The sequence below is a fragment of the Oncorhynchus mykiss genome, chromosome 7 (genome assembly GCF_013265735.2).
Source record: "Oncorhynchus mykiss isolate Arlee chromosome 7, USDA_OmykA_1.1, whole genome shotgun sequence".
NCBI lineage: Eukaryota > Metazoa > Chordata > Actinopteri > Salmoniformes > Salmonidae > Oncorhynchus > Oncorhynchus mykiss.
Window position 1 is genome coordinate 66,007,296 of NC_048571.1, and position 25,750 is coordinate 66,033,045.

The 25,750-nt window shown below is 44.2% G+C and overlaps 1 protein-coding gene across 3 annotated transcripts in view; it reads left to right on the forward strand.

Moving 5' to 3' along the window:
• The window catches only part of tacc1 (transforming, acidic coiled-coil containing protein 1), a 36,495-nt gene that overhangs the window by 4,830 nt on the left and 5,915 nt on the right, over positions 1-25,750 (forward strand). Inside the window, exons 1-11 of one of the 3 annotated variants that reach the window (XM_021610234.2) lie at positions 6,371-7,031; positions 7,784-7,887; positions 12,463-14,260; positions 14,773-14,808; positions 21,204-21,264; positions 21,950-22,178; positions 23,959-24,011; positions 24,123-24,263; positions 24,826-24,902; positions 25,048-25,091; positions 25,557-25,723. In XM_021610234.2, the coding sequence (XP_021465909.2) occupies positions 6,865-7,031; positions 7,784-7,887; positions 12,463-14,260; positions 14,773-14,808; positions 21,204-21,264; positions 21,950-22,178; positions 23,959-24,011; positions 24,123-24,263; positions 24,826-24,902; positions 25,048-25,091; positions 25,557-25,723 (2,877 nt within the window). In that variant the 5' untranslated portion in view covers positions 6,371-6,864. Of the gene's footprint in view, positions 1-6,370; positions 7,032-7,783; positions 7,888-12,462; positions 14,261-14,772; positions 14,809-21,203; positions 21,265-21,949; positions 22,179-23,958; positions 24,012-24,122; positions 24,264-24,825; positions 24,903-25,047; positions 25,092-25,556; positions 25,724-25,750 lie in introns of those variants that run through there. The other 2 variants (XM_021610236.2, XM_021610235.2) reach the window with 2 other exon arrangements.

The following is a 25,750-nucleotide window of genomic DNA, read 5'->3' on the forward strand; positions in this document are numbered from 1 at the left end:
ACAGACAGAGCGGCTGGCTAATACAAAGCCCACTACAAACGCAAGTGTGTGTGTGTGCGTACTTGCATAACTTGTGTGTGTATGCGCGTGTGTGTGCATGTTTGTGAGTGATGACCAGAGTGTGAGCCTGTTTGTGTTGGCGACATCAGAGAAAGAGAGAGTTGGGTGTCTCCTAACATGGCTGTTTGTAGCTACATATTTACTAACTAGTGTATGTTGTGTTGCATGCCTACCAGAGGGATTCACCTCCTTAACTAACATTGTCATCACAATCTTAGCTCCACCCTGTCGGGTAAAAGAGAACAGAGGAAGTAGCCCATGAGGGCCTGTAGCCAAGAGGATTTCTACTTGTGAATGCTTGTTATTGTTCCTCCATGCTTGGCTCACTAGAGACACGATGTTAGCAGGCCCGCTATCCTGCATAAGGCCATCCTTGTTATTGGGTGTTCAGTGTAAGACTGGCATCAAGACTAAACATAGATTTAGTGTTGGTGTTTGTGAAAAGCAGCGAAAAGTGAGAGGTTGCTCCGGTCAGTGAGGACATGTGCCTTGATGAGACAATGTGTTAGGGGATGTGTCATATTCCTTTACCGTCCTCGTTACTAGCCCTCAGAAAAGTGTGTGTGTGCTTGTGTGTGTGGTGTGTGTGTGTGTATGTGCGTGTATGTGTGCTTGTGTATGTGTGTGTGTGTGTGTGTGTGTGTGTGTGTGTGTATGTGTGTGTGTGTGTGTGTGTGTGTGTGTGTGTGTGTGTGTGTGTGTGTGTGTGTGTGTGTGTGTGTGAGTGCTTGTGTGTGTGGTGTGTGTATGTGTGTATGTGCATGCATGTGTGCTTGTGTGTGTGGTGTGTGTATGTGTATGTGCATGTGTACGTGTGCTTGTGTGTGTGTGTTTGCGTGCGTGCGTGCGTGTGTGTGTGTGTGTGTGTATGCATATGTGTGTGTCTGTGTCTGTCTGTGACTGTCTCAGTGTCTGACTGTGTGTGTTTGACTCACTGTTGTCTCAGTGCGGATCCATTTTACCCATACAATTTTCTTTTTTGGGGGTGTATTTGAATTTTGTATTTATTAAGGATCCCCATTAGCTGCTGCCAAGGCAAGGGCACAACAGTAGATGGTTGCTGGGAACAGACACTATTCCCACTGCAAGCAGGCCCAGGATTTAAACCAGCATCCCTGTGTTATTATTTCAGCTTCATAAAGGCTTTACGACAGCTTCATTATTAAGCCTGAACAGATATTGTTTGTTCAAAGTAGAACCGGATTTTGTAACTGATTTTTTCAGAGGCATGTGTTTTTAGTTTTTCTCAGCTTCATAACTTTCAGTGTGTGTTTGAAATATGAAGCCTGTCTATGTAGCTCTCCTTAGGTTACATAATGAAACATCAGTCATTCTCATACTGTATCCTCCTGAGCACAGTAGTATTGGAGCAGAACGTTGCTAAAGTTGAACTGCTAACAGGACTGGGTGGTGTCCTGTTTGGAACGGCGCCCATGCACCCCACAGACGATTGCTTTACTCTTCTCCTTCATGTTTATGGCTGCCAGTGTTATACTACAACAAACAAGCGCAGCCTTAGCATTTCAATCAAGTGAAATGTTTTTGATGTTTCGTAATATAGCAGTAATGTGGCCATGTATGATGTGTATGCGGTTACACCACAATTCTTTTCACTTTGATGCTGATTCATTAATGGAATTGTATGCTTATACGTAGTCTTAATAAGTATAGGCTATGCTTTATGGTTGGATGAACAGCTCAAGTTAGTTCTACACTTTAGACAGGCGTGGTTAGTTGGGATAGAAGTGCATGGGGAATGTTTGGTTGCAACGTTCATGCAACGTTCCTATAGCAGACCGTTGACGAGGCGCATATGGCAGGGTCTACAGGAAATCACGAAAGAAAACCAGCCACGTCACGGACACTGACGTCTTGTTTTCAGACAAACTAAACACCTTTTTTCCCCGCTTTGAGGATAATACAGTGCCACCGTCGCGGCCCGCTAACAAGGACTGTGCCCCCCTCTCACCTTCTCCGTGGCCAACGTGAGAAAGATATTTAAATGTGCTAACCTTTGCAAGGCTGCCGGCCCAGACAGCATCCCTAGCATTGTCCTCAGAGCATGTGCAGACCAGCTGGCTGGTGTGTTTATGGACATATTAAATCGCTCCCTATTCCAGTCTGCTGTCCCCACATGCTTCAAGATGGCCACCATTGTTCCTGTACCCAAGAAGGGAATGCTAACTGAACTAAATGACTACCGCCCTGTAGCACTCACTTCTGTCATCATGAAGTGCTTTGAGAGACTAGTCAAGGATCATATCACCTTACCTGTCACCCTAGACCCACTTCAGTTTGCATACCGCCCCAACAGGTCCACAGACGATGCAATCGCCATCACACTGCACACTGCCCTATCCCATCTGGACAAGAGGAATACCTATGTAAGAATGCTGCTCATTGATTACAGCTCAGCACTCAACACCATAGTACCCTGCAAGCTCATCATTAAACTGGAGGCCCTGGGTCTGAACCCCGCCCTGTGTAATTGGGTCCTGGACTTTCTAACGGGCCGCGCCCAGGTGGTGAAGGTAGGAAACAACATCTCCACTTCGTTGATCCTCAACACTAGGGCCCAACAAGGGTGTGTGCTCAGCCCCCTCATGTACTCCCTGTTCACCCATGACTGCGTGGCCATGCACGTCTCCAACTCAATCATCAAATTTGCAGATGACACAACAGGAGTGGGCTTGATTACCAACAATGACGAGACAGCCTACAGGGAGGAGGTGAGGGCCCTCGGAGTGTGGTGTCAGGAAAATAACCTCTCACTCAACGTCAACAAAACAAAGGAGATGATTATGGACTTAAGTAAACAGCAGAGGGATTTACCCCCTATCCACATCGAAAGGACAGTAGTGGAGAAGGTGGAGAGTTTTAAGTTCCTCGGCGTACTCATGACAGACAAACTGAAATGGTCTACCCACACAGACAGTGTGGTGAAGAAGGTGCAACAGCGCCTCTTCAACCTTAGGAGGCTGAAGAAATTTGGCTTGTCACCTAAAACGGCAACTGCACCGCCCTCTACTGCAAGGCTCTCCAGAGGGTGGTGCGGTCTGCACAACACATCGGGTTCAAACTACCTGCCCTCCAAGACACCTACACCACCCGATGTCACAGGAAGGCCAAAAATACTTTCCCAAGCCACTGCCTGTTCACCCCGCTACCATCCAGAAGGCGAGGTCAGTACAGGTGCATCAAAGCTGGGACCGAGAGACTGAAATACAGCTTCTATCTCAAGGCCATCAGACTGCTAAGAGCAATCACTTACTCAGAGAGACTGTTGCCTACATAGAGACTCACTAGTCCCTTTAAACAATGCCACTTTAACAATGTTAACATATCTTACATTACTCATCTCATATGTATATATTGTACCTTATACCATCTATTGCACCTTGCCTATGCTGCTCGGCCATTGCTTATCCATATATCCATTTTACATCCCTTTAGATTTGTGTGTATTAGGTAGTTGTTGGGGAATTGTTAGATTACTTGTTAGATATTACTGTACTGTCGGAACTAGAACCACAAGCATTTCGCTACACTCGCATTAACATCTGCTAACCATGTGTATGTGACCAATACATTTTGATTTGATTTGATTTGACCGAATCTCATTATGTTGTGGAAGATAATGTAGATCTCTTCTGACAGACAGTCAGCGCTTATGTCACTGAACGCTGTACTAACCTGGCTCACTCAGCATGTGTCTCAATCTTCCCTGGATTACTTTGAACTTGTTGTGCTCTATGGGTTGAAGTATTCTTACACCACCTCAACTATTCTTACACCACCTCACCTCAATTCCTCACTGCAGTAGTCCATGTGCAGGTGGCAGCAGGAGAGGAGACCCATGTGTGGTGAGCATTCAGATGTTTGTCTGACAGGCCTATTGCTCAAGCTTTGGGAACACTGTCATTGTGCTGAAACTGTTGTCAGGACGAGTATTTCAGACAACAAACACTTTAAAGAGTCTACAAATGCTTATAGTATTTTATTCCAACACAATGGAACCGATACCGATTAAATCAAATGTATTTATAAATCCCTTTTTATATCAGCTGATATCTCAAAGTGCTGTACAGAAACCCAGCCTAAAACCCCAAACAATGCAGGTGTAGAAGCACGGTCGCTCCTGCTGTCTCTAGAGAGTTGAAAACAGCAGGTCTGGGACAGGTAGCACGTCTGGTGAGCAGGTCAGGGTTCCATAGCCGCAGGCAGGACAGTTGAATCTGGAGCAGCAAGGTGGACAGCAAGGAGTCATCTGGCCAGGTAGTCCTGAGGCATGGTCCTAGGGCTCAGGTCCCCCGAGAGAGTGAGAGCGAGAGAGAGAGAGAGAGAGAGACCTGCCATTCCGGATGTGTATAAGGGAGCACGAAGAATAGGTAATGTCGGCCTGAACATATACACTACAAAAGTATGTGGACACCCCTTCAAATTAGTGAATTTGGCTATTTTAGCCAGACCCGTTGCTGACAGGTGCATAAAATCGAGCATACAGCCATGCAATCTCCACAGACAAACATTGGCAGTAGAATGGCCTTACTGAAGGGCTCTGTGACTTTCAATGTGGCACCGTCGTAAGATGCCACCTTTCCAACAAGTCATCAAATGAATGCCCTGCTAGAGCTGCCCCGGTCAACTGTAAGTGTTGTTATTGTGAAGTGGAAACGTCTAGGAGCAACAACGGCTAAGCCACGACGTGGTAGGCCACACAAGCTCACAGAGAGGAACCACCGAGTGCTAAAGCTAGCTCGTAAAAATTGTCTGTCCTCGGTTGCAACACTCACTACCGGGTTCTAAACAGCCTCTGGAAGCAACGTCTGCACAATAACTGTTCATCGGGAGCTTTATGAAATGGGATTCCATGGCCGAGCAGCCGCACACAAGCCTAAGATGCAATGCCAAGCAACGGCTGGAGTGGTGTAAGCTTTCCACCATTAGACTCTGGAGCAGTGGAAACGCGTTCTCTTGAGTGATGAAATACGCTTCACCATCTGGCAGTCCGACGAACAAATATGGATTTGGCGGATGCCAGGAGAACGCTACCTGCCACAATGCATAGTGCCAACTGTGAAGATTGGTGAAGGAGGAATAATGGTCTGGGGTTGTTTTTCATGGTTCCGTCTAGGCCCCTTAGTTCCAGTGAAAGGAAATCTTAACGCTACAGCATACAATGACATTCTAGGCGATTCATTGCTTCCAAATTTGTGGCAACAGTTTGGGGAAGGCCCATTCCTGTTAAAGTATGACAATGCCCCCCTGCACAAATGGTCTGTCGAGATCAGCGTTGAAGAACTTGACTGGGCTGCATAGAGCCCTGACCTCAAACCCATCGAACACCTTTGGGATGAATTGGAATGCCGACTGCGAACCAGTGTCTCTGAATGGAAGCAAGTCCCCCCAGCAATGTTACAACATCTAGTGGAAAGCCTTCCCAGAAGAGTGGAGGCTGTTATAGCAAAGGGGGAACCAACTCCATATTAATGCCCATTTTGGAATGAGATGTTTGACGAGCAGGTGTCCACATACTTTTGGTCATGTAGTGTATAATTGGAGGTGAACAAACAGCTAACTCCCCCAGGCTCTTCAGGTATTTCAAGCAGACATCAGTGTTATCAGTGCTAGCTAGGTCGTGTTTCAATCATCTAGAATGGCTTCCTCACCGTATCTCCTTTCCTTGGTGACAACTGATAGGCACGAGGGAAAAGATACGGTCAGATTTCTACTTTAACCAATAAAGACCTTGTCATGTCAGCGTTCATGAAGGACAATAACATTTTTAAGGAAATGAGGAAAGGAAGGGAATTAATGACTATTGGAACAGGGAGCCAGAGAGTGACAGTGGCCATTGGGTCCGTGAGTCAGGCATTGACTGGGGGCTATGAGCCAGAACAGGTTTCCCCGGTATGGTCCAGTCGTGCTTGGCTATCTGTCGTCGCCTGGTTGGGTCGTTGGAGGTGGGAAACAGTTAACGGTTAAACAGCCTGAGGACGGGGGTGCACGGTTCCAAACCCCTCTGTGCTGTAAAACATGGAGCTCCACTGACTCCACCACTCTGCTACACCAGACTCACTCCTCCTCTCATCAGCCCTAGTTTGTTTTGCCTCTGCTTTTTGCATGAGTGTGGAATGGCTGCTTGACTGGGAGCTACCACTCTGTCACCACAGGGGCCGCCAGACTCACTGGTCCTGAGAACACAGCATTCTTTTGAAGCCGCAAGCTTCCTTTCTCTCCCTATGTTCTTTCACAATGGGCTGTCCCTGAAGTAAAGAGGGAGAGAGAGAGGGAGAGAGAGAGAGAGACAGACAGAAAGTGAGAGCTAGGCAGCGCTCTGGAAGCCTAGCCGGTCATTGCTGTGATATTCTGACTGCCCCAGCGGCTGAGAGAGAGGGCGCGTGACAGAAAGAAAGAAAGAGAGAGAAAGAGAGAGAGAGAGAGAGAGAGAGAGAGAGAGAGAGAGAGAGAGAGAGAGAGAGAGAGAGAGAGAGAAGGATAGAAGACTAGAAGCCTCTTTCCATTCTATGAAAAACAAGTTCCCAAATAGAGCATCAACAGCAAAGTGCGGAGTGGAGGGAGTGTCTCGTCTCTTCAGGGGGAGGTGCTCACTAACATGAAGAAGAAAACAGTCCAGAGGAGCTACTACTAGTGGAAGATCTTTAAGAGGAGCTACTACTAGTGGAAGATCTTTAAGAGGGGGAGAAGAAGACCAATAGTGTCTATTCAGACACAATTCAAACCGATAGTGTCTATTGACTCTACTCAGACTAAAGGAGAAAGCCAAAAACTTTGTTGTCGAGGATGTCTTGGCTGTCGCCCATGTCATGGGCCAAGTGGACGTGGACAGCAGTCCGGGGAGCAGAGGAGGGAGAGGAGGTGGAGGGCCAGGAGGTGAAGGTGGAAGATGGACTGCTGCCTTGTGGAGGGCAGCGAGAGGAGGAGGAAGAAGAGAGATCTCAAGGCTGCAGGCGAGTGTGTTTGTTGGCTACATTGGAGCCTTGAAGCCTTTTAACAGTGAGAGCCCCGCAAGGCAGCTGGAGGGAGAGGGACACCTGCTTTGCTTTTCCACCTGTGGGGTTTGTGAGTTGGTGTTGTTCTAAAGGGGGGATGAGCAGAGAGACAGAGAAAGTGAGAAAAATGCATTTGACTGTTAAACTGTTTTTCCCTACTGTAAGGTTCTCCCAAACAATGTTGTGTTATAGGCTTACTGGTTAATTCACGAGTGTGTGTGTGAGGTGTGTGTGAGAATTTTCACACGCCTCAGGTATTTTATTATTTTATTATTGTCCCACACCACAGACAGATACAAACGAGTGATGCCATCTTAATTAAGCACACACTGTGTGTCCCTGTTCCTTGTGGGGGGGAAAACATTCCCCTGCTTATTGTGTTATCACGCAAGGCTGTGTGATAGAGATGGAGAGAGATCAGTATACAAATATATATTTTTATAGCAGTGTTTAATTACTATACCTATAGCACAGCATTGAGTTGTGGTGAGTCTTGTTTCCAATCACAGCTTCTATTAGTTGTTTATCAGATGTAGTCAACTGGTCTTGCACATGGCAGCTATGCAAACGCATTACATTTAAATAACTACACATACTACAACATGTAGAGGACACATAGTATATTATGTACACAATAGGTTTGTTTTTCCAGATATTCTAGTGATCTGACCATACTCATCTCACTCTCTCTCTCTCTCTCTCTCTTCCAGTTCAGACTCAGAGGGCCACTTTGAAACCCCAGAGGCTCAGAGCCCTGTCCACGCTCCACTCCAAGTCCCAGAAGAGCTGGAGACCTTCACCACTGACAGAGCAGGTGAGATCATTGCTGCTTGCCTTCAACACAGATAGAAGTAGGCACAAGACATGCCAAAAAAATTTACATGCCAGTATTCAATTCAATTTTAAAAAGTTGTCTAACCCTGAAGGGGCAATTATTTTTGGGCACATGAGTCAGCAACAACAGAGCATGACAGCATTCCACAACCATACCATAATGACATACCACACATAGCAACTTCACAGGAAGGGATGTTATAGGGATATTATGCCACAAAATAGTCCCTCGCAACATCTACAGTACATGGTATGGCCTACCATGACACCCCAAGATCCTTTTCATTTCACTCCCACAACCACGCAACCATTGACTGACCATCACCTGGAGAGAATGCTAGCTGGCTGGCTTCTTTTGGAGTTTTCATGGCAACAATAGAGCTTTGTCATTCTGTCTGTCCATTTCCTGCAGGGAACCGTTTGTTTGTGTGTGTGTGCACACATGCGCATGGTGCTTCAACTTTTAACAATCCCTCAGACATGGTTTTCAATAGGCTCTTTTCATGAACAAAAGATACAGTGTTTGGTGGAATCAAGTAGATTTAGTGCTTCAGACCATTTGATGACTGTCCATTAATAATGTTTTCTTAACTGAAACTGCAGATTGCGTTTGCTCTCAAAGGACTGCTACTACATTAGATTAAACTGCACCTACTGTTGAGCTATTTTAACTCTGTTCCGTCTGACATGTGGCCAAATGGAGGGAGGTGTACCATGCCAAGGTAATTGAAGACATGTGGTTTGTCTGCCTACCGTACTTTTCTAGGTATGTATCTGACTGTTAGAAATTCATGAAGGCCATTAAAGTTACATAGCACTTAAAGGTTGGTATTAAACTACACAAGTACCTTATTCACAGCAACAATTACGTATGTGGTGAGGGAGTAGTCATGGGCTGAATAAAGAACGTATCTTATCCATTCAGGTCAAACTGAGGGAGGCTACTCCACAAGAATAGCATATGTGGCCCAAATAAAATATTATTATTTTAACATTGGATAAGTAAAAGGTAGAGAATGGGACCACGACCTGCATGGGAATTGGCTTTTGACTACGGAACTCAGGAGGTCACCCAGGAACAAAAGCAGTTGCTCCTCCTTGTTTTTAATTGTCAGTGGGAGGGGTCAAAGATCATGAGAGTGACTTCCCATGTGATGGAACTAAAATATCTCCATTATATTGATGGGCCCCATCAGATAGATTTGGATCAATCTGGGCCCTATTGTGTTGTCTTGCTAATGTTTCCAGATCTGTTTGTGCTGTCTTGCTAATGGTCTCCAGATATGTTTGTGTTGTCTTGCTAATGTTTCCAGATCTGTTTGTGCTGTCTTGCTAATGTTTCCAGATCTGTTTGTGCTGTCTTGCTAATGTTTCCAGATCTGTTTGTGCTGTATTGCCAAATAAGCACAAACAGATCTGGAACCCGGCTAGCATGAAGCTGCGGTACTTTTAAAAACCTTTAGTAGTGTACACAAAAATAACCAACTATGTTGTCTGTCCTGTATGTGGACACCTGCTCACCTAACATCTAATTTCAAAAGGTCCCCAAAAACACAGTGGTCTCCATCATTCTTAAATGGAAGAAGTTTAGAACCACTAAGACTCTTCCTAGAGCTGGCTGCCCGGCAAAGTGAGCAATCAGGGGAGAAGGGCTGATGGTCACTCTGACAGAGCTCCAGAGTTCCTCTGTGGAGATGGAAAAACCTTCCAGAAGGACAACCATCTCTGCAGCACTCCACCAATCAGGCATTTATGGTAGAGTGGCCAGACAGAAGCCACTCCTCAGTAAAAGGCACATGACAGCCCGCTTGGAGTTAGCAAAAAATCACCTAAAGACTCTCAGACCATGAGAAACAAGATTCTCTGATCTGATGAAACCAAGAGTGAACTCTTTGGCCTGAATGGCAAGTGTCCCATCTGGAGGAAACCTGGCACCATCCCTACGGTGAAGCATGGTGGTGGCAGCATCATGCTGTGGGGATGTTTTTCAGCGGCAGGGACTGGGAGACTAGTCAGGATTGAGGGGAAGATGAATGGCGCAAAGTACAGAGAGATCCTTAATGAAAACCTGCTCCAGAGCGCTCAGCACCTCAGACTGGGTGCGAAGGTTCACCTTCCAACAGGACAATGTCCCTAAGTACACAGCCAAGACAACACAGGAGTGGCTCTGGGACAAGTCTCTGAATGTCCTTGAGTGCCCCAGCCAGAGCCCGGACTTGAACCCGATCAAACATCTCTGGAAAGACTAAAAATAGCTGTGCAGTGACGCTGTAATCTCTGCCAAAGGTGCTTCAACAAAGTACTGAGTAAAGGGTCTGAATACTTACAAAGTACAGAGTGTGATATTTCAGTTTTTTATTTTTATTTGCAAAAACATTTAAAAACCTGTTTTTGCAGTTTAAGCTACTTAGCTTATTCAAGCCTGTCTCAAAATACAACACTGCCCCTTGAAGACAGAAAAAAGCTCTTTACCCTGACTCAGATGGCTAGAAATGACATTTTGTACTCTTGTAGGAAGCAACCACTCCCCCATTGCTGACTAAAAATGAGCTATCAAAGAATGTGAGCAAATGTGCACAAGTGGCTAAAGCTTTTGCTTTGATCTCAGAACAAGTGCATCTACTCGAGACCACTCATGCGGTAAACACAGTCCAGTTCAAAGTGAATGACACAGATCCATATATGACAATGGTCTATTTGCATATAGGGATACTGCAGCTCTGATTGGTTTTGTCCCTCTGGTCTGTAGAGTACGGGCTTCGTGTCGTGCTTTTTAATGTAATAGAATCCTACTCCAGTGCATTCTGCCTACAAGAAAATCTCTTGCATAGTTAGTTTTGCATACTAAGTCTTGCATAGTTTGTTTTGTTTCGGTATGTTGCAGTGAAAGTGGCTAATATTGGAAATTCCCACAGTAGAGGGAAACTTTAATAGTTTTAAGTAAAGGGGAAAACTAGAAAGTTGAGTGAAGTTCAATCTCGTGCTTCTCTGTGCAGGCTGATATTTCTTCTGAGTGGCAGTCCCGGGGGAGGGAACATTGGTTGGCACTATGCATTTGGGTATGTAGCGTTTGTCCTTGGAAACGCACACAGTTCTTGTACTGATGTTGCTTTCAGAGCCAGTCTGGAACTCGGTAGTGAGTGTTGCAACCGAGGACAGACACATTTTACCTGCTGTGATATGGTGATATTGGTGATATGTGATATTTCAGTTTTTGCTTTGTCATTATGGGGTATTGTGGGTGGATTGATGAGGGGACAAAAACAATGTCATCTATTTTAGAATAAGGCTGTAACGTAACAAAATGTGGAAAAAGTAAAGGGGTCTGAATACTTTCCAAATGCACTGTAAAACATAGCCTAACCTTTTGTATTATGATTTTTATTGTTTGTACTGGTAATCTCAATAAAAACATACAACCTATAACCTTGAAGCCCTGGGTACAGTGATCTGAACTCTGATGAACTGATTCTAGAACAGTTAATCAGATAGTTTTTGATCAATTTAGTTGACATGATACACGTGCAAGCAGAATTATTATAGATCTGGGTACTAGGGTATCTTTGTAAGTAAGGCTGCAATGGACTATTCACCAGTGTTGTTATACCTCTCTTCCTCAGCCTCTCTCTTTGCTTTTCTCCCCACACACACACACACACACACACACACACACACACACACACACACACACACACACACACACACACACACACACACACACACACACACACACACACACACACACACACACACACACACACACACACACACACACACACACACACATATATGTAAACACACCGATGGTGGATTTGACTTTGCTTAGTAATGATTACAGTAGCTCTAAATATTTGGAATATGAGGATCAATGCTGCATTAAACGCTGTAGCAAATTAATTCCTCCACTCCACTGTATATAAATAATCTAGGTCAGAGGCTGACCCCTGTCTCCTAGCAACAGACTGTTGCATGAAAACTACTTTGAAGATGACAGCCATCATGAAACAGTTGTACATTCTGAAGGGAGTGTGGCAAAATCAACAGCTCTCGCAGTCTGATCTGTTATTAATTTATTAGGCAAGTCAGTTAAGAACAAATTCTTATTTACAATGAAGGCCTAGGAACAGTGGGTTAACTGCCTTGTTCAGGGGCAGAACAATACATTTTCACCATGTCAGCTCGGGGATTCAATCTAGCAACCTTTCGGTTACTGGCCCAACACTCTAACCACTAGTCTACCTGCCATTATAGCTTTTATATTTCCTTATCACAGTTTTCCAGTCACATGAATGCATTGTTATGATATTAGGTATTTAAAGAATAGCGTAACCATGGAAATATATGCATGCAACTGTATATTACTGTGGGATTGGTAGCTTTTCTCTTAACCTTTCTTAATATAAATACTGCAGCTAGCAACCTGCCTTGAGAAGGCTATTTTGTTGAAATTACAGCACACTCCAAATAATATGTTTGATAATACTTTGCATTTGTGGCTATGTTTTCTACTTGTTCTTGAGTCGACTTGTCAAATCCCCTCTCCTGCTTTCACCAGATGCCCTGGAGGAGGAGGATGAACAGCTGATAGTGTCTGGCCCAGCCAGAGATCCAGCTCCTAGCCTCCTATTTAACCAGAACATGGGTCAGGCCAAGCCCCCCTTGGTCCCTGAGGAGGAGGCCCCTGTGGACTCTAAGGAGGGGCCACAAACACTGCCCAACACCACAGACACTGCAGAGGTTCAACCCGCAATAGCAGGCCCATCAGCCCAGACCAATGGAGCCGCAAAGGCCACTGCTTCTCTAGACTTAGGTCTACCTGAGGAGGATAGACCACTGGCTACTTCACTAGACTTAGGCCTACCTGAGGAGGATAGACCACTGGCTACTTCTCTAGATTTAGGCCAAACTGATGAGGATAGACCACTGGATACCTCTCTAGACTTAGGCCTACCTGAGGAGGTGAGGCCACTGGCTACTTCTCTAGACTTAGGCCTAACTAAGGAGGCTAGCATTACTAAGACGCTTTGTAATGGACACCCCATAGAGACCATCCCTGAACCTCAGGCCAAACCCACTAAAACCACACCCCCTTCCCTGAAGATAAAGGGAGCTTTTTCCAGGGCTAGTGCACAGAGGGATGGGGACAGTGATATCACCCTAGTCCCTAAGGCTAGATACAACTTCAACCTGGACCAATTCGACGGCAGCTTCAATCCGTTCGCCAGCGGCGGCTCCAAGATTCAGAACTCCCCGCCAGCCGATGCCATGCCCACACTGGGGTCGTTACCTGTACCTAGCTCCCTGCCCACACTGGGGTCGCTACCTGTACCTAGCTCCCTGCCCACACTGGGGTCGTTACCTGTATCTAGCTCCCTGCCCACACTGGGGTCGTTACCTGTACCTAGCTCCCTGCCCACACTGGGGTCGTTACCTGTACCTAGCTCCCTGCCCACACTGGGGTTGCTACCTGTACCTAGCTCCCTGCCCACACTGGGGTCGCTACCTGTACCTAGCTCCCTGCCCACACTGGGGTCGTTACCTGTACCTAGCTCCCTGCCCACACTGGGGTCGTTACCTGTACCTAGCTCCCTGCCCACACTGGGGTTGCTACCTGTACCTAGCTCCCTGCCCACACTGGGGTCGTTACCTGTACCTAGCTCTCTGCCCACACTGGGGATGTTACCTGTATGCAGCTCTTCTCCACCGCTTTGTGGGACTAGTTCCTCACCTAAAATGGATGTTGAGGAGGTCAAAGATTCAGCGTCGGAGGCATCAGAGGAGCCCAAGCCTGTGGAGATAGAGTTTGGGTTAGACGAGGCAGGCGAGGTAAAAAAAACACCGCCCAGGAGGATGGGTAAAACGCCCGGCAGCAAGCTCGCCGTCAAGAAACCAAGGGCAAAAGCAATGACAACAGCACCTGCCCCGACGCCGGCACCCGAACCAGAAATAGCTCACCCGGTAGTAGAGCCGGTTTCAGAAACGACTTCCGAACCACTTTCCATGCCAGGTCCCTCCTTAAGTTTGGACGACGTTCCTATTCCCAAGTCCACTTATAAATTTGACCCCAACCAGTGGGATGACCCTAATTTGATCCCCTTCTGGGGTGGTGGTGTCAAAATAAGTAGTTCCCCGGTTTTGCCCAAAGGATCCTACAGCTTTGATCCTCACAACTTTGACAACTATGTGGACCCCTTTAAGCCATCTACAGCCCTGGGCTGCGAGAATTCAACCTCCCGGGATACCCCACTTCCTCCTCCAGCAGAGGAAGCAGTGAAACCAAAGCTGGAGCGGCCCCTGGATGAGGGGAAGAGAATGTGTCAGACTCCAAAGAAAAGCAAGGACAGGATCATCACGTAAGTCCACTACACTCACTAGTGTTCCAACACTAGTATAGCCTTCTTCATGTTAGTTCTGCTTTCAGAATGTGGATTGTCTTAACAAGAAGAAAGCATTCAATTGTCTTTCCGTGTCTTTTAAAAACACTTGGCAATGTGTATTTTATAAAACAATACTGTCAGAAAGTGAGTAAACATGTTCGATATTGCTCAATGGCCTATGTGATACCAAACTTGGCTTCATGGTTCTCACATTAGGTTGGTAAATATATTTTTGCCATTTGCAAGGCCACTGGCATCATAATGTTTGTGTCAGAAGCCTGCTGCCAAACCAACTCCTAGAAACCTATCTCATAATGCTGAGCAGTACATCACTACTCATTCCTCCTTCTCTCTCTCCCTCATCTTTCATTTTCCTGCTGTACTCCCTATCGACCTTCTCCCGCCAACCCTACCAACCAACCGCCACTGTCTGTCTATCGTGCACCTTTTCTCTGCTTCTCCTCCCACCTTGTGTTCATTCGCCTCAGGACCACTGAACAAGTGAAGTTTCTCTGTTTTCTGTTGTAAGTAGTACTTGCTCTTTCCTCACTCATTCTCTCTCTCTCTGGGTTGGTCTGCCATCTTTGCTTTCAGTCCTATTGCATGTGTTGTTATGATGAGAGCTCAGTGAAGGAGCTTTTAGTGTCATGCACTCCTGCATGTTGGCACGTGAACCTTCCCCCTTAAAAAACATGCCTTCATCAGCTAGTAGGCTATTTCCTTAATGGTTGCCTTGTGAGTCTTTGCAGAGTTAAATAACAGATTTCTATCTGCATAGGATTTTGCATAGTGCTGTCGTGTCTTTACTATCATTAAATTAAGACTTTTAGTTTTTATCAAAGATTCTCTGTAATTAGCATTTCGTGATGAACTAATCAGGCAAATTTAATTAACTAGGAAGTCGGGGCATCGAGGAAAATATTCAAATTACAAAGTTATAATTTTCCTAATACAACTTTTCAGATATATTTTAATATCTGATCAATTGGTCTTCTTGATTAAAGAATTAATTGTTTTACCTCACGTTAGTCTCATTCCAAACGTCGTAAATTGTTGGTTATCTGCACGAACCCAGTCTTCACTATGACATCCATACATCAATTGTCTTAAATAATTTATTTATTAACTAAATAAACAATCACAGAAGTGCACACACAAACAAACAAAATTAATATGGTTACAAGAAATGATAGGGGAATGTGCCCTAGTGGGCTAAACCTGCATGGCGGCTTGTTGTACAAAAGGGAAGTGGGGGTTGACTGAGATAAGACAACACACAGTTGATAATTATAACAATTGAAATGCTAATCCTTTGCACATTAACTCTCACGCATTCGGGAACAATTGCAATCAATACATATACTGTATTTACGCTCAATGTGTCGTCGGTGTGTCTGTTGAAAAGTTTGTTTCTGTTGGAGTTCGAATGGATAGTTCAGAGTGACATTCATTCATGTCTTTATAGAATAGATGTTTCGGTGTTTCGATGTTTCGACGTCTCTATACTGTGGCCATGAGGATATAATCTCCTCCAGGAATTTACGACCTCTCTCTGACCACAGCAACCTGGGTGTAGGAGACAGGGAGAGGGGGATGCTGTACCCAAAGAGGGCAACGTCATGACAGTGCTGTGCAATACTGATTAGACCAATGGGAGAATAGTGTGTATCAACCATCTGCTAGCCTCGCCCCGCTAACTGTCTAGAGCATTTCGGACTGTTAGCTTAAGAGGCCCATCAGACAAATTCTTTGGCCACTATACCTATTTTGCCAATTGGCCTGGACCCTTTCACCACACAGATCCCTGCTGATCCACGAAGACTGGTCTGCCGACGTTACAGCACGAGGGGGCTACTACTGACTTCTTCCGTCACGACGTCCCTCTAAGGCCCTTCTGCCAGCTAGCCCCGGCCCGCTAGCTGCCTGAATCGACGTGTCTCCGGCCCGCCTGAGGCACTCACTGGACCCCTATGATCACTCGGCTACGCATGCCTCTCCCTAATGTCAATATGCCTTGTCCATTGCTGTTTTGGTTAGTAATTATTGCCTTATTTCACTGTAGAGCCTCTAGCCCTGCTCAATACGCCTTAGATAACCCTTTAGTTCCACCTCCCACACATGCAGTGACCTCACCTGGTTTAAATGATGTTTCTAGAGACAATATCTCTCTCATCGTCACTCAATGCAAAGGTTTACCTCAACTGTATTAACATCCTACCATACCTTTGTCTGTACATTATACCTTGAGTATATTCTACCATGCCCAGAAACCTGATCCTTTTACTCTCTGTTCCGAACGTACTAGACGACCAGTTCTTATAGCCTTTAGCCGTACCCTTATCCTACTCCTCCTCTGTTCCTCTGATGATGTAGAGGTTAATCCAGGCCCTGCAGGGCATAGCTCCACTCCCACTCCCCAGATGCTCTCATTTGTTGACTTCTGTAACCGTAAAAGCCTTGGTTTCATCTACGTTAACATTAGAAGCCTCCTACCTAAGTTTGTTTTATTCACTGCCTGAGCACACTCTGCCAACCCGGATGTCCTAGCCGTGTCTGAATCCTGGCTTAGGAAGACCATCAAAAACCCAGTCATTTCCATCCCTAACTATAACATTTTCCGACAAGATAGAAGTGCCAAAGGGGGCGGAGTTGCAATCTATTGCAAAGATAGCCTGCAGAGTTCTGTCTTACTATCCAGGTCTGTGCCCAAACAATTTGAGCTTCTACTTTTAAAAATCCACCTTTCCAGAAACAAGTCTCTCACCGTTGCCACTTGCTATAGACCACCATCTGCCCCCAGCTGTGCCCTGGACACCATATGTGAATTTATTGCCCCCCATATATCTTCAGAGCTCGTGCTGTTAGGTGACCTAAACTGAGATGTGCTAATGTCATGAGAATTATGTTCTCAATGTTCATAACCCAATTTGATTAAACTACTCTAGTTTTACCCTAATTCTGACTAAAACTACACACATCATTTATCATAATTTTATTGACTAAGACTACACACATCATTAGTAATTTGATGATTCTAATGTATTTCATTGATGATTCTAATACATTTCATACAATTATATACAGTGCCTTGCGAAAGTATTCGGCCCCCTTGAACTTTGCGACCTTTTGCCACATTTCAGGCTTCAAACATAAAGATATAAAACTGTATTTTTTTGTGAAGAATCAACAACAAGTGGGACACAATCATGAAGTGGAACGACATTTATTGGATATTTCAAACTGTTTTAACAAATCAAAAACTGAAAAATTGGGCGTGCAAAATTATTCAGCCCCTTTACTTTCAGTGCAGCAAACTCTCTCCAGAAGTTCAGTGAGGATCTCTGAATGATCCAATGTTGACCTAAATGGCTAATGATGATAAATACAATCCACCTGTGTGTAATCAAGTCTCCGTATAAATGCACCTGCACTGTGATAGTCTCAGAGGTCCGTTAAAAGCGCAGAGAGCATCATGAAGAACAAGGAACAAACCAGGCAGGTCCGAGATACTGTTGTGAAGAAGTTTAAAGCCCGATTTGGATACGAAAAGATTTCCCAAGCTTTAAACATCCCAAGAAGCACTGTGCAAGCGATAATATTGAAATGGAAGGAGTATCAGACCACTGCAAATCTACCAAGACCTGGCCGTCCCTCTAAACTTTCAGCTCATACAAGGAGAAGACTGATCAGAGATGCAGCAAAGAGGCCCATGATCACTCTGGATGAACTGCAGAGATCTACAGCTGAGGTGGGAGACTCTGTCCATAGGACAACAATCAGTCGTATATTGCACAAATCTGGCCTTTATGGAAGAGTGGCAAGAAGAAAGCCATTTCTTAAAGATATCCATAAAAAGTGTCGTTTAAAGTTTGCCACAAGCCACCTGGGAGACACACCAAACATGTGGAAGAAGGTGCTCTGGTCAGATGAAACCAAAATTGAACTTTTTGGCAACAATGCAAAACGTTATGTTTGGCGTAAAAGCAACACAGCTGAACACACCATCCCCACTGTCAAACATGGTGGTGGCAGCATCATGGTTTGGGCCTGCTTTTCTTCAGCAGGGACAGGGAAGATGGTTCAAATTGATGGGAAGATGGATGGAGCCAAATACAGGACCATTCTGGAAGAAAACCTGATGGAGTCTGCAAAAGACCTGAGACTGGGACGGAGATTTTTGTCTTCCAACAAGACAATGATCCAAAACATAAAGCAAAATCTACAATGGAATGGTTCAAAAATAAACATTTCCAGGTGTTAGAATGGCCAAGTCAAAGTCCAGACCTGAATCCAATCGAGAATCTGTGGAAAGAACTGAAAACTGCTGTTCACAAATGCTCTCCATCCAACCTCACTGAGCTCGAGCTGTTTTGCAAGGAGGAATGGGAAAAAAGTATCTCGATGTGCAAAACTGATAGAGACATACCCCAAGCGACTTACAGCTGTAATCGCAGCAAAAGGTGACGCTACAAAGTATTAACTTAAGGGGGCTGAATAATTTTGCACGCCCAATTTTTCAGTTTTTGATTTGTTAAAAAAGTTTGAAATATCCAATAAATGTCGTTCCACTTCATGATTGTGTCCCACTTGTTGTTGATTCTTCACAAAAAAATACAGTTGTATATCTTTATGTTTGAAGCCTGAAATGTGGCAAAAGGTCGCAAAGTTCAAGGGGGCCGAATACTTTTGCAAGGCACTGTAGTTTCAGGGTGTAATATTATAATCATTCATTTTAACATATAAATTCCATTCACAGCTTAACACCCCGGCCATCCTACAATCTAAGCTTTTCTACAGCTGGCCATGCTTTCCACCTGGGTACCCCTACCCCGGTCAACAGCCCTGCGCCCCCCACAGCAGCCCGCCCAAGCGTCCCCCCATTTCTCCTTCACCCAAATCCATATAGCGGATGTTCAGAAAGAGCTGCAAAATCTGGACCCCTACAAATCAGCCAGGGTAGACAATCTGGACCCTCTCTTTCTAAAATTATCCACCGAAATTGTTGCAACCCCTATTACTAGCCTGTTCAACCTCTCTTTCGTATCGTCTGAGATCCTCAAAGATTGGAAAGCTGCCGCAGTCATCCCCTCTTCAAAGGGGGAGACACTCTAGACCCAAACTGCTACAGACCTATATATATCATCTCTATGGTCTTCGAAAGCCAAGTTAACAAACAGATCACCGACCATTTCGAATCCCACCGATCCTTCTCCGCTATGCAATCTGGGTTCCGAGCTGGTCATGGGTGCACCTCAGCCATGCTCAAGGTCCTAAACGATATCATAACCGCCACCGATAAGAGACAATACTGTGCAGCTGTATTCATCAACCTGGCCAAGTCTTTCGACTCTGTCAATCACAGCATTCTTATTGGCATACTCAACAGCCTTGGTTTCTCAAATGACTGCCTCGCCTGGTTCACCAACTACTTCTCAGACAGAGTTCAGTGTGTCAAATTGGAGGGCCTGTTGTCTGACAATCTCTATGGGGATGCCACAGGGTTCAATCCTTGGGCCGACTCTCTTCTCTGTATACATCAATGATGTCGCTCTTGCTGCTGGTGATTCTCTGATCCACCTCTACACAGACGACACCATTCTGTATACTTCTGGCCCATCTTTGGACACTGTGCTAACTAACTTCCAGACAAGCTTCAATGCCATACAACTCTCCTTCCGTGGCCTCCAACTGCTCTTAAATTAAAGTAAAACTACATGCATGCTCTTCAACCGATCGCTGCCCACACCTGCCTGCCTGTCCAGCATCACTACTCTGGACGTTTCTGACTTAGAATATGTGCACAACTATATGTGGACAACTACAAATACCTAGGTCTCTGGTTAGACTGTAAACTCTCCTTCCAGACTCACATTAAGCATCTCCAATCCACAATTAAATCTAGAATCAGCTTCCTATTTCGCAACAAAGCCTCCTTCACTCATGCTGCCAACATACCCTCATAAAACTGACTATCCTACCGATCCTTGACTTCGGCGATGTAATTTACAAAATAGCCTCCAGCACTCTACTCAGCAAATTGGATGCAGTCTATCACAGTGCCATCCGTTTTGTCACCAAAGGCCCATAGACTACCCACCACTGCGACCTGTATGCTCTCGTTGGCTGGAACTCGCTTCATATTTGTCGCCAAACCCACTGGCGCCAGGTCATCTATAAGTCTTTGCTAGGTAAAGCCCCGCCTTATCTCAGCTCACTGGTCACCATAGCAGCACACACCTGTAGCACGCACTCCAGCAGGTATATTTCACTGGGCACCCCCAAAGCCAATTCCTCCTTCGGCCGCCTTTCCTTCCAGAACTCTGCTGCCAATGACTGGAACAAACTGCAAAAATCACTGAAGCTGGAGACTCATATCTCCCTCACTAGCTTTAAGCACCAGCTGTCAGAGCAGGTCACACATCACTGCACCTGTACATAGCTCATCTGTAAATAGCCCATCTAACTACCTCATCCCCATACTGTTATTTATTTAATTTATTTTGCTCCTTTGCACCCCAGTATCTCTATTTGCACACTCATCTTCTGCACATCTATCACGCCAGTGTTTAATTGTTATATTTGTAATTATTTCACCGCTATGGCCTATTTATTGCCTTACAACCCTTATCCTACCTCATTTGCACACCTTGTATATAGACTGTATGTTTGTTTATTCCATGTGTAACTCTGTGTTGTTGTTTGTGTCGCACTGCTTTGCTTTATCTTGGCCAGGTCGCATTTGTAAATGAGAACTTGTTCTCAACTAGCCTACCTGGTTAAATAAAGGTGAAATAAAACAAATAAAATAAAATGTACAGTTTATTAGATACATGTCCCGAACAATTACATGTTCAGTGTCCTAATAACCAATGCTACTGTATATTCTGTATTTACAAATCCTCTTCCGGTGTTCCTCTAGGAATTCGTGTAAGGTCAAGAAGTATGAAAACCAGTCCCTGGTCCTGAATGTCTGCAATCAGGTGTGTGTGTGTGTGTGCGTGTGCGTAAGTGCTTGTGCAATATCAGTTGAATATAACCTTGCTACAGTGGCACTGCAATGTCTATTACTCAGTAGGTTACCTCACCTACACACACACACACACACACACAAACACACACACACAAACACACACACACACACACACACACACACACACACACACACACACAGCTTCTTTCTTTCATGCTGACAAGTGCATCCCTTTCTCACACTCTCAATATTGTGTCCATAGCACTGCGGTACAGCCCTGGCGTGTTGACAGATGCATGACTCATCACTCAGCACGTGTTTATCAGTCTGTAGATGCCATGTGCCATCATGTTTTATCGCATCCCATAACACTCCAATTGACTATTAAACTACCTCAAGTGAACCACCTAATCTACTACTTTGAGAAACAAAACAAAAATATTGTAGAAATCAAGTGCTATTTGCATGTTAAAATGCATATGGAATCCACCGTGCAATATAATGGCATTGTTTACGTTTTTTGTTGGTGGACTCTCTATGCAGATTTTACAGTGTGGCTCAGTAGTTCCCAGCCCGTGGTTCCCATCCCAGCTTACCAGATGGAATACATTCAATTCAATATAGTAAATACACCACGGGTGTTCTATCTGACTGTAGGCTGACGGTATGCTGACACTCCATTCTCTTGTTTACAGGAAGAGGATGTGGTTGTGTCACAGGTCCAAGAAATGCCCCGCCGCGTTCGCCATGCCACCGATGAGGAAAAGCTGGCTTGTAGTGAAATCATGAGCCAGAAAGCCAAGGAGGAGGCCGGGGTGGAGGTGGAGGAGGAAGAAGACTCAGTGTGTGCCAAAGGCCCAGCTAAAGGCCCAACCAAAGGCCTGGCCATCACAGACAATGTCAAAAGCCAGGCAATGCTGGATGGTAAGTTTGGTTTGGCTCTCAGGACGTTCTTTAGATTTATTCAATGACCAAGACGTAGTCAAAGGGACTCTGTTTAAAAGTCTAAAGGGGCTAGAAAACAAAAAACAAAACTTAATGCCAGCAGTTTTAGACAATCCATTAGATTAGTTCCATTAGATTACACTTTATTTGTATTGCTTTTAATCTTTTTAAGTGAAATTATCTTATTAACACTTTGTTCTAGCTAGCTATTTGTGTAGGTAGCTATCAAGTAAACCCAATGGTAACAGACAGCAGAAAAGCAGTTTCTGGAGAGCCTCTGGGATTGTAGTCCCATAATAGTTTTTACTGCCGTCTATTGGCCATTGAAAATCAGAAGTTGAGTAAATGACTTTTCCATCTCCATCCCCATCAGAGCATGTTAACGGAGTTGAGCGGTTGGAAATCCCGCTCATTGCTCATGGAATCACCGCTCAAGCGCTCCATGTCCTTTCATACAGCACTGCTAAAAACCGCTCAGTGCTCACAAAAGCAAAAAGGAAAAAAAACACTCCAAATTCGCTCCATTCATTAAAATCACAATTGAATCAACACCCATCTATTATTGTGACTGCCTGGACCTACCAATTGGTTTTTAGGTTTTGAAACCAAACCATATGGATTTGAATGAAAAGTATTTTAATATACACGAAAAGGGGAATGTAAGAAGCAAACATAATTTTAAATAGGCTACATGTCATATTAAACAGCATTTAAACACTAAATAGGTCAGCAGACAGACAGAAAAAGGACGTATTAGTGCCTTGAATTAATTTTTAGATGAATTGCTTATATTATCAGCAGCTGATAATATCCTCTCCAAACTTGCAGCCACTGGTCATGCGAAACACCTTTTTGGCCACTCTTGCCAGGCTGGACAGAGACGCAGAGTTGTAATTTTTTTCAGGGTCTGAATACTTAGGTAAATAAGGTGTTTCTGTTTTTTTTAATTTTTCATCCATTTGCAAACATTTCTAAAACCTGTTTTCGCTTTGTCATTATGGGGTATTGTGTGTAGATTGCTGAGGATATTTTTTTATTTAATCAATTTTAGAACAAGGCTGTAACATAACAAAATGTGGAAAAAATCAAGGGGTGTCACGTCCGTTGTTGTAAGAATCGGACCAAAGTGCAGCGTGCTTTGGGTTCATCATCTTTATTACGCGAACCGGCAAAAAACAATAAAGAACAAAACGAACGTGAAGCTATGCAGTGCTCAAGGCAACTATACACAAACAAGATCCCACAACAAACAGGTGGGAAAAAGCTGCCTAAATATGATCCCTGATCAGAGACAATGATAGACAGCTGCCTCTGATTGGGAACCATACCAAGCCAACCTAGAAACAAAGAAACTAGAATGCCCACACTAGTCACACCCCGACCTAACCAAAATAGAGAATATAGGAGCTCTACGGTCAGTGCGTGACAAGGGGTCTTTCCAAAGGCACTGTAAATATTTTGCTACAATGACTCACTTAGTTATCTACCCACCTAGTTCCTTTCTGCTAGCATGTGCACGTAGTATGTACACCATCATGCTGTTGGGATAAGTGTCTTTTCAGATTCCACAATGATTCCTTAGTTGTTGACACTACATCACCGCACTCCCTCTCTTGCTCTTGGTCCTCATCTTTGTAAGTCACCTTGATTTAGGACCTGAGTGTTTTATCACTTTCTTTATGAAAATATTTAGCTCCAGCTCCGCTCACATACTCTGATCCCCATAATACTAATTCATGTATTATTGTCTTCCTCTCAGGGCCACAGGCGAGGATAACACACAATATGAAGGAAAAGGACATTTGCATTTCAGTAAGTAGGCTTAGATCTTTTAATTTGTCTCTAAGATTTGTTATGCTTTTTCAATAGAAGCCAGTTTGCATTAGAGCACAGATTGACATGTTTTGTCCTTGGTGTCTACAGAGTGAAGAGCTTTCAATCACCCCAAGGCCAAAGTTGATTGGCTGCAAGGGACACGATGACAAAGGTAGTCCCTCCTCCATGGATACCATATCGCTAAATGAGATGGACAAAGCAGCGGTGCTCACCTTGATCAGAGAGGAGGTATAGTAACTGACCAATAGTAGTTATTATACCAAATTGAAGAAAACAGATTGAAATAGGGAGGGACTATCTGGATATATCTAATTAGAAATTATAATTTTCGCTTCCCATTGCCTGCCCTAAAGAACACAACCTAGGTTGCACTAAGAGCTAGCCCTCTGAGCTAAAGGCCCAGTTCCCAGATTGCTGACTGTCACTGTAGTACTGCACACTCACTGCAGTACTTCTATTATACCATAGTAAACATACTTAAACTTTCAACAAGTACTGATGTAGGATCTTCATTTTTATCAACCTGTTAAAGGAAAACTGTATTTTAGATTTAAAAAGGTTTCTGAAGTTTGTAATTTTCACTTTGAAATTTCAGACTTCATTTTCCCTTTAAGAAAAAACAACCCCTTACATGTCCATTAATTATGATCAATATAATAATGGACATTTCCTGTTGCTGCAGGATTATTTTCCAGCTGTAGAAACTGGCTCAAATTAAGATCCTACATCTGTAGCAAGCAACTGGATGCCTGCCAAGCCTATGTTAACCACAGTGTTTTCTTCCCAACAGATAATCACTAAAGAGATAGAGGCCAACGAGTGGAAGAGAAAGTATGAAGACAGTCATATGGAGGTGTTAGAGATGAGGTATTATATGGCACTGTTGTTTTAGTTCGACATAATTCAAAGTGAATCATATATCACAGGAAAACTCACAAGAAAGCTTTTAGACTGAAAATAAACCTTTTTCTTTGAATTTATATCTCTCCTCCTGTTCATTCATCTTTTGTAGGAAAATAGTGGTGGAGTACGAGAAAACAGTTGCACAGATGATTGGTAAGTTCTTGAAGAGTTAATTATCTGCGCTGATATGAAATCACAGGATTGGTGAAAGCAATATAGTTGATACCTACCAGCTTATGACTTTCAGCTTATTCATACCCCTAGACTTATTCCACATTTTGTTGTTCCAGCCTGATTTCAAAATGGGTCAAATTAGTTTTTTCCTCCCCTGCTACACACAATACCTCATAATAACAAAGTGAAAACATGTTTTTAGAAAATGTTGCAAATTTATTCATCAGGAAATGGAAATGAATGTATTGACAAATTAACAATTATCTTTGTATTCCCTTTTTGTTATAATTTGATTGAATTCTCTTGTTTTTTTAAACACCAGCGCAAATTCATGGAACTAGACGATGATAGCAAGCCTATTTAGGCTATTGAGACACCCTTGTACCCTTAGTCCTTGTTTGGACGTATCTCAACTTAGTGACCTTTGACCTGTAAACTTTGCAGAGGATGAGCAGCACAAGAGGAGTGTCCTGGGCTCCCAGAAGAGTGTCCAGCAGGTGACTCTGGAGCGGGACCAGGCCCTGGCCGACCTCAACTCTGTGGAGCGCTCACTCTCGGACCTCTTTAGACGTTACGAGAACATGAAGACCATCCTGGAAGGCTTTAAGAAGGTATGTGAGACTAGGGCGAATGTTTAG